Raw genomic sequence first — 18157 nt, 5'->3', positions numbered from 1 at the left:
TCACAGGCAGAGTCTGAATAGCGATCAGAAGTGGGAATCCTGAACATTTTTTTCCCTTTCCTGGTGGTTGGATGGTGATGCCAGTTGTAGCCCCTCTATTGCTGTCCCGATTAAGATCAGCTAACTTGGTACAGAACAGGGATTGAACCTGGAACCTAGACAGCTCAGGACCACATTGCTTGATGTGTTTACCCCAAGTAATTGGGGAAGCTTTAAGTGAGTTTCTTGAGACATTGGGATACTGTTTTGGTTCCTATCCAGTCGTTGATTTGAATTAGTTACATTCAATACTATAAGACTGACAGTCTGCCAAGCACTTTATCACTGCATAAAACTATCACTTACCATGTTTTGCATTTATTAAAAGCCCATTACTGCCGTGATAAAGACCCTTTACCGTGTCTGTACAGAGAGCAGTAAGCAAGAAGGTGATGTGCTGAATTTACTGTGCCAGAGATCATGTCTGGCAGTACTTCTTTGTTATTGTTGCAGTAAAGGATCAAAATGAAAACTGCATTTCCCACTTCTTTTCTAAATTGTATTTTTTATGTCCTTCTGGCTATCTTCCAGTCTGTGCACTAAACCGAGAGCCAATATTTCCCCAAGCCTCTGTAACCAGCTGCTAAAATGGACATTGCCTGGCTAACACCCAATCTCACCTCCTGTTGGGGGTTGGGGGGGGGAGAATGCCTGGTATGTGTGTGATGACACATCTGAAATAAGGAACTTACAGATCCAGGGCTTACCATTCTGTAACACAGCATATGGGAACAGCACAATATTGTCGCTGACGACACCCAGCTCTACATCACCACCACTGCCTCTGATATGTCACGCTGCAAGTCCGACATCCAGTATTGGATGAGCAGAAATTTCCTCCAATTAAACATTGGGAAGACCGAAGCCATTGTCTTCGGTCCCCGCCACAAACTCCATTCCCTAGACACTGACTTCATCACTCTCCCTGGCCACTGTCTGAGGCTGAACTGTTTGCAACCTTGGTGTGCTATTTGATCCTGAGATGAGCTTCCGACCCCATATCCTCTCCATCACCAAGACCGCCTACTTCCACCTTCATAACATCGCCTGTCTCCACCTCTGCCTCAGCTCATCCATGCCTTTGTTACCTCTATAGTTGACTATTCCAATGCTCTCCTGACCGGCCTCCCACCTTGCACCCTCTGTAAACTTCAGCTCATCCAAAACTCTGCTGTCCTTTTCCAACTCACACCAAGTCCCGTTCACCCATCACCCCTGTGCTTGCTGACCTACCTTGGCTCCCGTTCCATGCAATGCTTGGATTTTAAAATTCTCATCCCTTGTTTTCAAATCCCTCCATGACTTTGTCCCTCCTTATCGCTGTAACCTCCTCCAGCCTTACAACCCGCCGAGATTTCTGCGCTCCTCCAATTCTGGCTTCTTGCACATCCCCGATTTTCATTGCTCCATCATTGATGGCTGGGCCTTCAGCTGCCTAGGCTCCAAGCTCTGGAATTTCCTCCCTAAACCGCTCTGACCCTCTACCTCTCTTTTCTCCTTTAAGACACTCCTTAAAACTTATCTCTTTCTGTCCTAATATCGCCTTATGTGGCTCAGTGTCAAAATTTGTTTGATAACGCTCCTGTGAAGCGCCTTGGGACGTTTTGCTACGTTAAAGGTGCTATATAAATGCAAGTTGTTGTTGTTGCTTACATTAGCATTTTTAATACCACACTGTAGGTTCTGTAAGTCCAGTATGACTAACAAACAATGCAAAACCATTTCACATGGAAAGTGAACCATCAGAAATTATTTGCTTTACCTGGAAAAGACTGTCTTTCTGTAAAATATTCGTTTATACATTAAATTAAATCCACATGAAAAGTTGTTGACATAAACAGCCTCCAGTACTGAAATGATTAAAGCACTCGCCTATACTCTTGTGCTGATATAATGGATCAGAGATTAAAGATATTCTATACAACATATGAGAATGTATTTTAATGTATATTGCAAGCTTTGCCCGAACTATACCAAGCAGTAAAGCTTGCATTAATGGTGAAATAATGCTGTTGATGTGTAATAAACATGCATTCTCTTTACAACTCTTCTATCAAATTAATCACATTACTACTTTTTTACTTAATTTAGATAGAGTTTTTTTCTATGCTCTTTTCATGTAGAATTCCAATTTAAGTGCAAAACTGCACTGCCATTATACAGGCAGTTCACTAGACAGCTGCATTATCACCATGTCACCAGGCTAGTTCTCTAGCACAAAGCCCATGTTCCATTTTTTCTTTTTGCTGAAGATATTTTATTGTTAAAATGTCTACATGGATACTCTACGCATTATGTACCTACACAAAATCTTCCTCCAGATATAATAACTTTCATCCTGTGTTAAATCAAATTAACTTCAGTGCACCAAAGTAAATGTTTCCATTTTCAGAGGTATATCTCTGAAAACTGCAGTAAATTGAAGCCATCAATTAATTACTCTCAGTATTATTTATGCAGATCTCTCTATAGTTAGTTTGCTTTGATGTCTCATTTACACAATCATTAAATGACAAAGCCTACTCAGAGAAAGAGAGAGAGAGATGGAGAGATGAAGGTACCTCTTTATCGGCATCAACTCTAGCCAGCAATTATCTTCATTGTATTTAATATTTCCAGGTTTCTACATTGATACAAACCTGGAGTTCTGTTTAAAAATTGCTATTTATAGATTTCAGCAGATTCAATTTTTTTTTATGCTGTGTTTATATTAATCCTTTTATGATGTTATTTATGTACACCTTTTATTGGTATTACAGTCCTAGTGTTTTTTAGATCAGCTATTCAGGAGTCACAATTCCGCATTATCCAATATGGCTCAGACAGAGCAGTTCATCCATTTAACTGTGTAAAGCTTGCCTTCTGCACCAGCTCTGTGATTTTAATCTCACCATCTGAGTCCTCTGAGCTGCACCTGACTAATTACGTCCTGGATTCAAGGCAGTTTTGTGCTCTGGATCTAATTCCAGTGGGGGCTCAGTTTAAGACTGCCTGAGTTTGATTCATTTACTGTCCTGCAAAAATCACACGACATCACCGTTGGGATTCTGCTTTTTACACCACTGCTGTGTTAATCCAGCAATTATCAGAGATTTGAATAATTAATCATTGCTGGCGCCTTCATCCAACAAAATTATACAGTACGAAACAACATTTAAAGGGAGAATTTTTTTTAAAAAAGCATCAAACACGCAAAACAAAATTTGGAAAAATATTCCAACTGCAAGATTAAAAAAGGAAACAATTTTAGAAGAATGACCTGGAATAGAGTCAGCAATTTTAGATGCAAATGCTTCAACAGCCTTCACACGTTGCACTGATTATTACCTTTTGCAGTTAATTACGTTGAAGTTTTGACAGATTGAGTTATTTGGGAGCTGAAGAATGAATCTGAATTGCTCATAAGCAAATGTGGTTTTGCATGAAGTACCTGTTTACTTCAAAACAGCAAACACTGTGATGTTGGCTATTACTGATCAAAAGGGAAATGTTACACATGGGATGTCACACATCTCTATTTATAGGCCACAATAAATATAATTTAAGTCCTGTATTGAATTTGGATGCAGTGCAAACATTAAATTACAATCCTCTAAGAATATTTTATATGAAAATTTCATTACAAAATTTAATCCTTTTTAAACTAAGTTTTTTTTAATTTTCAGAACGTAGTGCTGTTTTCTATAAACCATGGGGTCTGGCTAAGACTCTGATGACTGCCATTCAGTCTCTGTTGTCCTGGAGAGGTAAGCTTTCATAACTCTCACCCAGCCAATAGATGGAGTGTTTCACAGTAACCAAGTGCTCAATCTCATTATGGCAGAGAGAGAGAGGAAAAGCTGACTGAGGTCAGTCCAGTCCTATAGAAGCACACAGCTTGACAGCTGTTGTGCAGATGGCTGTGTCCCATCTTATAGCTAATAGGTATGTTGGATGGCAGGACTCTTCTCAAGAGGAGAAATGCAGCTTACAATTTAGAAATCTGATAATTACTATTACACGCAAACGACAAGTCTCATTTTCATTATTCTATCAGAGGCTGTGCGTGCATTTAGAATACGCTCTAACAGAATCCATATGCATATTACATGTCACTTCTAGCCATAATCTGTGAATCAACGCTCAATTAATTACCAGGGATCACCAGTTCCCGCAAACCATTTCGCATCAAGGTAATCTACGATAGAAACAAATTGACTACCAAATCACACTCACTTTGCCAAAGCAAGAAACAGTATCAATATAGTATTAAACTGAATTAAAAGCATCATCTCTTCCTGGGACCAACAATTTCTTTTCCTACTCTCCTGAGATAGTAAGACAAATGCTCCATGATTGCCAATGGCTCTCTGGTACCTTACCCAAGTGACCATTCTTCATGTGTGAGCCTGGACAAGCGAGTGTCAGCAGGATATTCAACTGTGGGGAGCATTGCAGCTGTGTCCAATTCTGTCTCTGCGCTCAATACCATGATCCAACTACTGTTGCATTCAATCTACAGCGCTGCTGCTGGCAGTAATCCTGACTTCTGCTGCAAGGTAAATGAGTTAGTGCTATTGCCTCTGGGAACTTGTTTCCCCCTTCCCCTTCCAATGACACCAGAGCCACAGTGTCAGAAAATGGAAATGGCTTGGCAGTTGCCGGCCAGAAAATTGAAGTAATAATTGTAAACGTGCAATTATTTTCATATTGCCCCTGGTGCTCTGAAACCTACCCCACAGCATAAATAGGGCAGACTACAGGATATCAGGAGCCAAAACAAACAGAACTGCTTGTACCTGATAAGGTTCTGTATCGTCTAAATGTGACATAGGGTTCAAAGACAGAATTCTTGGCTCAGAGTTACAGAACCAAATAATGAGAAGTGGGGATGATTTTGATCTCAATGTCACCCTGCTTTTCCAGAGGGAATGGGTTAGTAGCGAGACAAAAGTTGAAAAAAATATTTTATTATCAAGTGTCCATCTGAAGTCCGCCTACTTGTGATTGTCAAGCGGGCCTCGATTTAGGTGGCCAGTGCACCTGCCGGAAACAGGCGGGAGCCTCACACTTATATTAAATTGGAGTCCTATGACTTATTTAGGACCCCGGTGCAATTTTGGGCTTCCACCAGACAGAATTCACGCTTTGCAAGTCCCGCTCAACGTTCCCTTAAAGACACCACTGAAGACCGATTCGAAAACACAATGGCATGTTGTTTAAACAAAAAATCGACTTTTGTGGGGTCAAGAGGAGCATGAATGCTCCACAAATATCGTTCTGCCTGCTACCAGTCAATTCCGCGGCCCCATCGCTATCGCCTGCCCCTTTCCTTATGGTCTCCCTGCTGGTTCAGCTCCGTGGAGGAACCGCTAGATTTCCTGCTCCTCCTCCTCCCCCCACCCCGAATCAGCACTAGCTTAGCTCGACGATTTTATTTAAATGAAAGCTTGATCACCAAAATTGATTGGTCCTCCCGCCAGTAACATTGGGCAGGCAATTAGATTGTTTCATCCATCACCCGCCCAATGTTAGCGCGAAATGAAAATCGCTCCCGTAATGTTTTATACACAACAGTGCTTTCCGAAACCTCCAATAAATAGATGCAGCAGAAACAGATTTCAACTCCTGATGCATAAATATGAAGTTAGTGGCCATTAAATGAAATGCTTTAAGTCATATCAAAATAATGATCTTAGATTTATGTAAAAGCTCATGAATTTAAAGTAACAATTCTGTTCCTAGTATTTCTCAGTGCCAAATCCAGCCTGAGGCAATAGCAAATCCTGAAATGGAAAAAATTAAGTCACAAAACAAGCACATGAAGCAGTTATTTCAGTCGTTGACAAAATGGTGTTAAGCAGCGGATTCAAGTAAAAACTGCCATAAAATATTATTTTATATTCTTGTCTTCCTGTTTGCTTCTTCTTACCACTTATTTAAAACACTTCTATCTACATACTTTGAATATTCTTATCAGTGACCTATGAAATAATTGTTAACAGAATAATATTGTGGCATCTTTCTAAAGGGAATTGGATGTATACTTGAAAAGGAAAAATTTGCAGGGCTCTGGGGAAAGAATAGGGGATGGGTCTAATTGGATAGCACTTTCAAAGAGCCGGCACAGGCACGATGGGCCGAGTGGGTTCCTTCTTCGCTGTGCGGTTATGTAAATGACCTGAACTTGGGCATAGGGAGTACAATTTTGAAGTTTGCGGATGATACAAAACTTGGCAATATAGTAAATAGTGAGCAGGATAATAGCAGAGTTCAAGAGGACATAGAAAGACTGGTGAAATGGGCAGACACATGGCAGATGCAGTTTAATGCAGATAAGTGTGAAGTGATGCACTTTAGGAGGAACAACAGGGAGAAACAGTATAATCTAAACAATACTATTTTGAGGGGGGTGTAAGAGCAGAGGGACCTGGGGATGCATGTTCATAAATCTTTGAAGGTGGCAGAGCAAGTTGTTAAAGTGGTTAAGAAAGTGTATGAGATACTTGGCTTTGTAAATAGGGGCATTGAATACAAAAACAAGGAAGTCATGCTAAACCTTTACAAATCTCTGGTTGGCCTCAGCTGGAGTATTGTGTACAATTCTGGGTATCACACTTTAGGAAGAATGTCAAAGCTTTGGAGAGGGTACAGAGGAGGTTTACCAGGATGATATCAGGGATGAGGGACTTCAGTTATGTAGAGAGTTTGGAGAAGTTGGGATTGTTCTCCTTACAGCAGAGAAGGTTAAGGGGAGATTTAATAGAGGTATTCAAAATTATGAGGAATTTTGATACAGCAAATAGGGAGAAACTGTTTCCTCTGGCAGAAAGCAGAAGTCATAGATTTAAAATAATTCGCAAACGGGCTAGAAGGAAATGAGTAGAAATTTTTTCACACAGAGGGTTGTTAAGATCTGGAATGGACTACCTAAAAGGCCGGTGGAATCAGATTCCATAGGAACTTTCAAAAGGCAATTGGATATGTACTTAAAGAGGACTAATTTGCAGGGTTATGGGGAAAAAGCTGGGGGGTGGGCGGTGGGACTAAATTGGACAGCTTTTTCAAAGAGCCAGCACAGGCACAACGGGCCGAATAGCCTCCTTTTGTGCTGTAAGATTCTATGACTCTATGACAATTATACAATTTAAAAAGAGACAGCACAATGGTGTAGATGCTGAATATCAGCATAGTGTCAGAAAATGTGATGGAATAGGCACACATTTATGATTATCCACACATTGAGTTTATGATCTCAGTGCTTATATCACAAGGTGGTTGGCAGTGGACAGACCACATGCCGTTCAATCATATGGAGAGAAGGATAAGCGAAGGATGACTCACTCCAGGGTCTCTGAAGCACCTTGGAGCTTTCAAATCATGAGCAGTATAAGCAGCCACCTGGGAAAAGGTCACCTGGTGGTCCTTTTAGCTGGGGAATGGTGCACAGTGTTAGAGCAAAAGTAAGGGAAACAATATATAAAAATTATTGCTTAAAAACAAGAAGGTAAGTTTCCTTGACAGCTCAGAGTGTAAGTGCACTATCTAGTGTTGTAGGCCTCGACAGCCTAAGGTCAAATTGCTGATCTGTGCTGAACCACCTCAGAATACAAGTTGAAACCATCATCTCCTGATCTGCATAATGGCTGAGTGGATAAGTGCACCAGCCTGGACATTCCATTGGGGTTATCGGGATTGTGTGTTTAACTTGCAGGTATAAAGGACACACACACACACACACCTCTCTGACAAGACTGTACTGAATTGATGCTGCTTCAACACTCCATACGCATGATGACATCAATCAGCGAATCAGTCTATTTTTCACCAGTTCAAAGTCTTCTTTCATCAAAATATTTTTTTCTGTTAGATTCATCCTGTACATCTTGTTCTGGCCTCAAATATTAATGACCCAATGCATAGCTCACCTGCTCCAGTTTCCAATGGAATTCAGCTGGATGAAAAGTGTCAACTTGGTCGAAATCTCTACGGAGCAAGAACACTAGCCGACAGTTGTGGACATACAGTGCGTAATGATGACGATTCATCTCTAAAGGAAAAAATGAAATTAGTCAACAGGAATCCTGCAGTGTTCAAGTTATCATCCACCATCTTATAGTGACCAATAGAGATTGCCACCATTACTAGAAGATTCTTTAGGATGTCTTGATCAAAAAAACCATGAGCACCTGCTGGGGGCAGTTCTGTAGCTGGTATAGAATCAACTACGATAAATGGGGAAACTGTTTTACCATATCATAGAATTACATAGAATGCACAGCACAGAAACAGGCCATTCGGCCCAACAGGTCCAAGCCGGTGTTTATGCTCCACATGAGCCTCCTCCCTACCTACTGGATCAGATTTGAGAGCAAACCTTTCCTTATCTGAAGGACATGGGGGAAACAGAAGATTTTATCAGAATGCATTACATTTGGGAAAGTATATGGTTTTGGATTGTTTAAAACAACGTAATGATCAATAAAAATAAACACAAAATGAACCAGATAACTATATCTTGAATTGTGCAAAATTCCTGGTTTGTTTGGGTTATTATAGATGACAAGGCAGTTAAGTTTAGGAAATGAAAATGTTCCCAGCTTATTAAATACAATTATGGGTCAACAGGTTGATAAGAAAATTGGAAAAGATTAAAAAGATTAACATTTAGTGGAGATATCTTTCAGTTGTACCTTTTCTTTGGGCTTAGAGCTGTCAAGATTATACATATGATAATGTAGTCTGCATTTTTTAACGTCACCATCAGCAGTTATTTGCATTAAACGCACAACATAACAACAGCTGCTACATATAAACTCATCTTCGGTGTATCTAATCACCGTTAGCTACTGAGTTGCAAACATTTCAACAGAACTGTGCCATTGAGCTGTCCACTTTACGAGAAGATAAACTGTAAACACTATGGTGGCTACCAACAAACATTCCTTTCACAGTCTGAAGCTTTGCAATAGCTTAAGGATATATTTAGTCTGCACACATTGTGCACACATGCAATAAGCCTGTGCGCCCAAGATACACTTCTTTTAAAAAGAAACAAAAACGGGAAAGTGTCAAGAGGAGACGGTGGCGATTATGTACTGGTGGTATGGAGGGGAAGAGACATGCAGCAGATATGAGTGACAGGAATGTTATGGGAAAGATTGGATTTTGAGTCTACTAGCAGTTTATTCAACAGTTCTGATATAGAGTCCCACCAGAAGCATTAACCTATTGTTCTCTTTCAGATGCTGACTGACCTGCTGTGTATTTACAGCATTTTATGTTTTTGTTTTAGATTTCCAGCATTTATGGTTTCTATTTTAATCTATAGAAAGTAGCAGCTTAATCTTGCATTCCTCCATAAGTATCTGAGTCAGTACTAGCACAGAACTGATCCCTAAAATCGGGCTGGGTTACTGCAATACAGATTCAGAACACAAAATTCAGGCAGTTTATATTGGCAGAGGAAGAGATTTCAGGAAAATTCAGGTTGAATCTGACCTCCAGTTGTCTCTATAAATGAAGATTAACAATGGTTTACACAATCTAGACGATTCATCCAACAGCTGGCTACACAAATTGCTTGAATCATACAATGCACCTGTTTTATCAGAATTGCAGAGAATGGTTTCCTTTTCTGCCCTCAGCCCGGGACTGGGTCCGTGCCTCATCCACGTTGTGATGGTAAAGTGATCAGAGAGATTTTTGGACATCACCCCATCTGGAATCTTTGCAGCATGCTTGCCATCAAACTTGAAGATCAAGTCACTGTCATGCCCGTTGTCCATCAGGAGACTAGAGGTCCAGTTTGATAAACCATAGGGTGCTGGGAGCAAGTCAACGCTCTCTGAAGAGGCGCCTGGAGATTGAATAAAATTAAGAAAAGGGATTTTAAAAATTCAGAAGCCTATTTGAAGTTGATGAGTTTACTTTCAAGAAGTTCAAGCATGGCTAAGTTAAATGACTGAGATTTTAGAAAAGTGCAGGACCCAGCTGGTAGATTAATGAACATAAAATAATATATGACACATAATTATGTAATTGCAACAGCACATTAGTGCACAGAACAAATCTTTCAGTTCAGAAAATTATTAGTTATTTACCATGTTTTTGTACCATATTTGTACGGCTTGTCTGTGTTTCTGATGTGAAAAGTCTGCATGCACTATTGAAACGATGCAGAATGAGGGAACTGAGCACAGGGTGGGGGAAGCAGGAGCCCGGAGGGAGCAGAGAACGGGGTGGGGGAAGCAGGAGCCCGGAGGGAGCAGAGCACGGGGTGGGGGAAGCAGGAGCCCGGAGGGAGCAGAGAACAGGGTGGGGGAAGCAGGAGCCCGGAGGGAGCAGAGCACGGGGTGGGGGAAGCAGGAGCCCGGAGGGAGCAGAGCACGGGGTGGGGGAAGCAGGAGCCCGGAGGGAGCAGAGAACGGGGTGGGGGAAGCAGGAGCCCGGAGGGAGCAGAGAACGGGGTGGGGGAAGCAGGAGCCCGGAGGGAGCAGAGAACGGGGTGGGGGAAGCAGGAGCCCGGAGGGAGCAGAGAACAGGGTGGGGGAAGCAGGAGCCCGGAGGGAGCAGAGCACGGGGTGGGGGAAGCAGGAGCCCGGAGGGAGCAGAGAACGGGGTGGGGGAAGCAGGAGCCCGGAGGGAGCAGAGCACGGGGTGGGGGAAGCAGTAGCCCGGAGGGAGCAGAGCACGGGGTGGGGGAAGCAGGAGCCCGGAGGGGGCAGAGAACGGGGTGGGGGAAGCAGGAGCCCGGGGGGAGCAGAGAACGGGGTGGGGGAAGCAGGAGCCCGGAGGGAGCAGAGAACAGGGTGGGGGAAGCAGGAGCCCGGAGGGAGCAGAGCACGGGGTGGGGGAAGCAGAGCACAGGGGGAGCAAAGCAAGGGGTGGGGGAAGCAGGAGCCCGGAGGGAGCAGAGCACGGGGTGGGGGAAGCAGTAGCCCGGAGGGAGCAGAGCACGGGGTGGGGGAAGCAGAGCACAGGGGGAGCAGAGAACGGGGTGGGGGAAGCAGGAGCCCGGAGGGAGCAGAGCACGGGGTGGGGGAAGCAGGAGCCCGGAGGGAGCAGAGCACGGGGTGGGGGAAGCAGGAGCCCGGAGGGAGCAGAGAACGGGGTGGGGGAAGCTGGAGCCCGGAGGGAGCAGAGAACGGGGTGGGGGAAGCAGAGCACAGGGTGCGGGAAAACAGAGCCTGGGGGGGAGCAGTTCACCTAAGGTGGGGCAGGGGAAGCTGGAGCCCGGAGGGAACAGTGCACTGGGGCAGGGGGGGTCATGTGGAGGAAGCATGAACGCGTTGGGAACAGAGCACTTGGGGGGGAGGGGGGGTAGAGGAGGAGCAGCAGGGCAGGCGGTGGGAGGGATGAGGGGGGGGAACAATAGCATGGATTAAGCAGAGTACGGAGGAGCGGGGAAGCAGGAGCCCGGGAGGAGCAGAGCATGGATAGAGCGGGAGGGGGAGGGAGAACGTGAACCAGGTCGAAGGGCGGGGGAGCGGAAAGAGGGAGACCGTACTCCAGACGGGGAGATGGATCACATTCTCCCCCTCCCCACAACCATCATTAGACCTGGATCACGCCCTTGACCATGAACGGCAGCGAGCTGATTTCTCGGAAAGCCCGGCACATGTGCGGCAAGTGACGTCATTGGACGCAATGTCACTATTCACTTTGTAATGTAAAAGATCACCGCACCCACCCCCCTCACTTTCTACCCAATAAACCTGAAAACCATGACTCACACAATGCCCCAACAGTCACAGCAGCTTTCTCCCAGAGTGTTTAGTTTGACGGATTGATTAGTGACAGTGTGAGTACTTCCGGTTCTCAAACGATCCGTGACGTCATCATTCTGTACATGTGCCGGGCCACTCGATGACATCACTCTCAGCGCATGCTAAAAAGCCACGGCTCCGCTGGTGACGTCAATTCCAATGGCGTCCCCCTCACCTGTTCTCATTGAATGAAATGTGCCCTCATTAAACCAACCTTGCAGCTCAAATTATGTAAAATAGTTAGTGCTGTGAATTTGTCAAATTCAGTCTCAGAGAAACGGCTACAGCACCCCACATGACCTTGCAGTGCCCGTTCAAGAGTTCACATATTTGAAGGGACCATCAACTCAATTGCCTTGTTGGACTGGCATGGAGGGTTTTCAGAGTAAAGGCGAGGTGGGAGGCTGCTCAATGTAGAAGCCTCGTTCCTCTGGCAGACAGGGGAGTTGCGTGGGAATTTCTACAGATCATGCTGATAGTGTACCATGTGTGACTGCAGGTTCACAACGACTGGCACAAATTGGTGCCATGTAGCCTGGCTCACCAGACAGGCCAGTCCTCACAGCTACTTCATTCATCTGCTTGTCTCTTTTGTCAACCCTAAACCAGGGAAATAATTACTGTGCTGCTCCTCTGCCTGGCCACAGAATTAGTTCTGTGTTTCCTCAGTGAGTTCTCTTAGTATCTTGGAGCATGACACTTCAACAATTACCACCCACCTCCAGGCAAGGGCCAAAATTCTGTGAGAATCACTGTAAAGCCTTTATAATGGATGCAGTCAGCTCTCGACGAGGTGTAGGGTAACACTGCAATACTGAAGAGCATCACAAACTTATGATGCACACGTTAGTTGGTTGTCCTTTGCATCTCTCCAAGGTGCTGAATGCTTAGAGAAAGAAGCATCTGGTGCCTCCAGAAGGACCCTTCCTGAACCTGATCCACCTATTCTATCATGCCATTTTGTTTACTCAAGCAACAGCTCAGATACACCCATTCAGGGAGGTGGTATTACTGACACAGAGCAGATATTACTGGGTGGATCCTAGAGCAGCAGTGAGCAGAAGGATCTGGTAGACAACATTGAGGAGACATGTGTCTCTCCCTGGAGGTGACATAAGCAAGAGGCCTCAGCTGTGGATTCCTAGACCAAGATCTCAGGGGCCTAGGCTGTTAAAGATCAATGATGAAGGAGCATTGGTCTCACATGCAGGCAATGGAGACAGTCTCTTCTCTCATGGTACTGATGGGGCATTTGGAGCAGTCTAGAACCCGCATTTGCAATGCAATGAGGGAGGCAGGACATGAAGTGAGGAAGACCCTGGTAACTGTGGCAGACCAGGAGATCAATGTAGCTGCCAGCCAGGCATTAGAGGGAGGATATAAGAGCTGTTGTCACTTCGGCACTGGCAACAGTTACTGCTTCCATAGATGGAAGTTTTACAAAGTAGCCTTGGCTGCTTAGAAACATCAGTTTCAACATAGCAGACATGACTCCTGGTCAAATATGTGTTCCAGAATTGGACCCCTATGTACTTGCATTTAGCCATCCCCCTCCCTCCCCTTGTTCATTTGATTCCGGTGGGTGTGCTGCCAGCTGAATGATCAGGGCCACAGCGGGGTCACGGGAGGGAAATCATGGCAGAAGTCGAGGTGGCCAGTTCTAGAGTGGAGTTTCTGCTGTGGTGCCCTGCCCCAATTCACTTGCCAGACCACCACCCAGAAATGGGTGGTTTTCATAAGGAAAGTCCAGGCATTTATGTCAGAGGAAGTTGTGAACAGTCTGCTGCTCAAACCACACCTTGACTCCCTTCTGCAGTGCCGATCACCGAGGCACAAGGGAGCTACTGATGTCCTGTGGCCAGTGCAGAGTAATGCCACAAGGAAAATTGCTAGTGTAGGAGAAAACAACATGGATTTAAATGTAGGAATGATAGCAAGAAATCATTCTTCACACAAAGTAGGATCAACACTTGATTCAAGGCGAGCCGAATGACCTTGTTCATCCATAGTTATCTTGTGATCTCTTTTTTTTTGAATGAGGAAGAGAAGGAGCAATGGAAGGTGTATGAGCAGCATTCATAGATACACGTAACCCAACTGGCAGATCAGCTGTAGGAGTGAGGAGGAGGCACTGTCCAGTTTGAGTTGCCTGCAATTCCCAACGGCTATCGCCTGTATTCCAAAAGACACTGTGCGTTATCTGCAGCTGTGGAGTAGAAGGTAATGCTGCTGTCCGTTGGCCCCATAACCGTCTGCCATTTTTCCCGCAACTCCATGTTTGAACCTCTCCGATCAGGTTTCGGCCCTAATCAAAGTCAAAAATGACGTCCTCTGTGGCCGTGGTGCACTATTCCTCCTCCTCTTTATTTCAATAGCTTTTAACACGGTTGACTACAACATCGTCCTCCAGAGCCTCTCTTCCATTGTCCAGGTGAGTGAGAATGGCCTTGCTTTGTTCCACTATTACCTATTCAGTCGTAGCCAGAGAATCTCATGCAATGGCTTCTCTTCCCGCCCCCGCACCATTACCTCTAGAGTTCCCCCATGGATCTATCCTATTTCTCATCTACATGCTGCCCCTTGGTGACATGTTCTGAAGACATGACATCAGGTTCCACATGTATATCGATGACACCCAGCTCTACCTCACCACCACCTCTCTTGACGCCTCCACTGCCTCTGTGTTATCATACTGCTTGTCCAACATTCAGTCTTGGGTGAACTGAAAATTTCTCCAATTAAACTTTGGGAAGACCAAAAAAATCACATACGGCCTCCTCAACACACTCCGTTCCCTCACTACTGATTCCATCCCCCTCCCTGGCCATTGTCGCAGGCTGAAGCAGACAGTTCTCAACCTCGGCATCCAAACTGACCATAAGCTGAGCTTGTGACCCATATACTCTCCATGAAAAAAAACACCTACTTCCACTTCCACTTCCACAGCATTGCCAGTCTCTGCCCCTGCCTCAGCCCATCTGCTGCTGAAAGCCTCATCCATACCGTTGTTACCTCCAAACTCGACTGTTCCAATGTTCTCCTGGCCAGCCTCCCACCTTCCACCCTCTATAAACTTGAGCTCATCCAAAACTCTGCTACACATCTCCTAACTCGCAGTAAGTCCTGTTCACCCATCACCCCTGTGCTCACTGACCTACATTGGCTCCTGGTCCACCTTCTCAAGGGCAATTAGGGATGAGCAATAAATGCTGGCCTTGCCAGCGACGCCAACATCCCATGAACGAATAAAATTTAAAAAAACTAACACCTTGATTTTAAAATTCTCATCCTCATCTTCAAATCCCTCCATGACCTCACTCCTTCCTATCGTTGTGACCTCCTCCAGCCCTATAACCTTCCAACAACTCTACATTTCTCCAACTCTGGCCTTGGGCATCCCCCATTCCCTTCACCCCACCATTGGCAGCCATGCTTTCAGCCATTTAGGTCCCAAGTTCTGGAATTCCCTCTCTCTGCTCTTTTAAGGCGCTCCGTAAAACCTACCACTTTGACCAAGTTTTTAAGTCACCCATCGCAATATCTCCTTCATTGGCTCAGTGTCCATTTTTGTCTGATTACACTCCTGTGAAGCACCTTGAGACAGTTTCCTATGTTAAAGGAGCTATAAAAATGTAAGTTGCTATTGTTGCCATATTAAGGCTCTCCTCACATAGAAGAGAAATAGGAAATCATGCCGCCCTGTTCCAGTCAGCAGACTAGATACATGCTTTCGATGGCCATGTGTGTGTTAGCACTGCACGTTATCACCTCCAATATTAGCACTTGGACTTTGTTAGGGCTGTGAGTTCTTTGAAATCGGTAGTGTTAGAGCTGTGCGTTCTCTGAACTTGCTAGTGTTAGAGCTGTGCGTTCTCTGAACTTGCTAGTGTTAGAGCTGTGCGTTCTCTGAACTTGCTAGTGTTAGAGCTGTGCGTTCTCTGAACTTGCTAGTGTTAGAGCTGTGCGTTCTCTGAACTCAGCAGCGTCAGTGCTGTGTGTTCTCTGAACTCAGCAGCGTCAGTGCTGTGTGTTCTCTGAACTCAGCAGCGTCAGTGCTGTGTGTTCTCTGAAATCGGTAATGTTAGCACTGTGTGTTCTCTGAACTTGGTAGTGTTAGAGCTGTGCGTTCCCTGAACTCGGTAGTGCTAGAGCTGTGCGTTCTCTGAACTCACTTGTGTTAGAGCTGTGCGTTCTCTGAACCCCACAGCGTTTGTGCTATGTGTTCTCTGAAATCAGTAGTTTTAGCACTGTGCCTTGTCTGAACTCTGTAGCCTGCCTGACAACGACTGAATCAATTTACACATTGCAGAGAACTTGAATTACTCTATAGCAAACTGGATCAAATTACATATTCCAGAAAAAGTGTCGGGTAAGTATTGTCCTCCCACTTCCTGTGTGGTGAGAATACACAATTGCTATATGTGCACCATAGTGGTGCCAATAGACGCAGCCCTTTTTTGTCTCGCAAACCATTATGCTAGACAAAAAAACTTTTAAAATTTAATTGAAGTCTCTTTCTAACCCATGTTTTCTTAGTAACACGAGACTCTAGCAAGCTAATGTTGTGACAAATGAGTGATCATTATATATATATATATATACATACACACACAGTTCAAGCGTGCATTAGCTACTTATTCCACGAATGTGATCACCAATGTCAGCATTTCCTATCTCCAATATATTGTCTCATTTACTTCCCAGCAGTTGCGAAGACAGTCACTATCCTGTAATACACAGATGTTGGCATTTCCGTTACCTTGCCTCCCAGCTAGCCCTTTGTCTAATGTGAGCCTAGATAAGGAGTTTTGAAGGATTTTTAAAAAATATATAATTCATGGAATCATACAATGGTTACAGCACGGAAGGAAGCCATTTGGCCCATTGAGTCTGTGCCAGCTCTCTGCAGGGGTAATCCAGTTAGTCCCACTCCCCTGCCCTTTCCCCGTAGCCTTGCAAATTTTTTCCCTTCAACTACTTATCCAGTTCCCTTTTGAAAGCCACGAATGAATCGGCCTCTACTACCCCCTCAGGCAGTGCATTCCAGATCTTAACCACTCTTGTTGCCTTTGGTTCTTTTGCCAATCAACTTAAATCTATGTCCTCTGGTTCTTGACCCTTCCGCCAATAGGAACAGTTTCTCTCCATCTACTCTGTCTAGACCCTTCATGATTTTGAATACCTCTGTCAAATCTCCTCTTAACCTTCTCTGTTCCAAGGAGAACAACCTCAGCTTCTTCAGTCTATCCACGTAACTAAAATCCTTCATCCCTGGAACCATCCTAGTAAATCTCTTCTGCACCCTCCCCAAGGCCTTCACATCCTTCCCAAAGTGTGGTGCCCAGAATTGGACACAATACTCCAGTTGTGGCCGAACCTGTGTTTTGTGAAGGTTCATCATAACTTCCTTGCTTTTGTACTCTATGCCTCTATTTATAAAGCCCAGGATCCTGTATGCTTTTTTAACCGCTTTCTCAACCTGCCCTGCCATCTTCAATGATTTGTGCACATATACCCCCAGATCTCTCTGTTCCTGCATCCCTTTTAGATTTGTATCTTTTAGTTTATATTGCCATTCCATGCCTGTCAATACCCAACAACCCCATACATCGACCTTCCAGTGCATAGTAATTGGGCTGGGAGTTTTGGTTGACTCCCCGCCCCCCATCTCTAGCCATTTGTTGAGGACAGTTTTGGCGCACAACCAACATCCCAGGTGAGATTAATTAACTCAACAGTAGGGAATGGACCGATTCAGCATCCTGCTGAATCCTGAACTGCAGCTCTTTATGTGTGCATTTATCTAAACTGGGATTTAGAGGAAGCCCTGTAGAAGAATTTCCAAACAATTAAAAAATATCTTTATTGAGAGGAAAAGTAATTTGGACTAGAAATTCTTCCCCTTTAGAGTATTTTCCTCATTAAAATAGCCATATGGAATCCTATTTGCCTTAATGTTTGACACTATTCAGCTGCTTAATAACATATAATCATTGCTGGCAGTTCTTTAAAGTCACAGATTTCAAACAGGTGCAAAAAGCAGTCAGTGACTGCATCATTTTGAACAATAATGAATCCATATAGTTATTTAAATCACAGGCCGTTTTATATGCAAAATAGATAGAGCAGATTTGTAACCAATCATTTGCCCAATAGAGTGAGAACTACCTCCTTACAGCATATTCAATGGACAAAACCTTCATGGAAGATGGCTGCTATGTTAGGTTTAATTAGACCCATTGATCATAATTGGTTGAACTGAAATTTTAGTACTTGTGCAGAAATTTGTAGTTAATTCACTGATGAAATTGTAAACTTGCAGTAATCACAGCAATATAGTATTAATGTCAAAATCACCACACTGTTATAAA

General features: G+C 44.2%; 1 protein-coding gene across 3 annotated transcripts in view; it reads right to left on the bottom strand.

The window, feature by feature from the left end:
• Positions 1-18157, bottom strand: part of clstn2a (calsyntenin 2a) — a 395978-nt gene that overhangs the window by 64791 nt on the left and 313030 nt on the right. For all 3 annotated transcript variants that reach the window (XM_067995446.1, XM_067995448.1, XM_067995447.1), the window contains 2 exons: positions 9620-9877; positions 7947-8068 (listed from right to left, as the gene is read on the bottom strand). In XM_067995446.1, the coding sequence (XP_067851547.1) occupies positions 7947-8068; positions 9620-9877 (380 nt within the window). The remainder of the gene's footprint in view (positions 1-7946; positions 8069-9619; positions 9878-18157) is intronic.

Source organism: Heptranchias perlo, chromosome 13, assembly GCF_035084215.1.
Source record: "Heptranchias perlo isolate sHepPer1 chromosome 13, sHepPer1.hap1, whole genome shotgun sequence".
Lineage (NCBI taxonomy): Eukaryota > Metazoa > Chordata > Chondrichthyes > Hexanchiformes > Hexanchidae > Heptranchias > Heptranchias perlo.
Note: the sequence above shows the minus strand (reverse complement) of the source record. Positions and strands in the feature narration are given on the sequence as shown.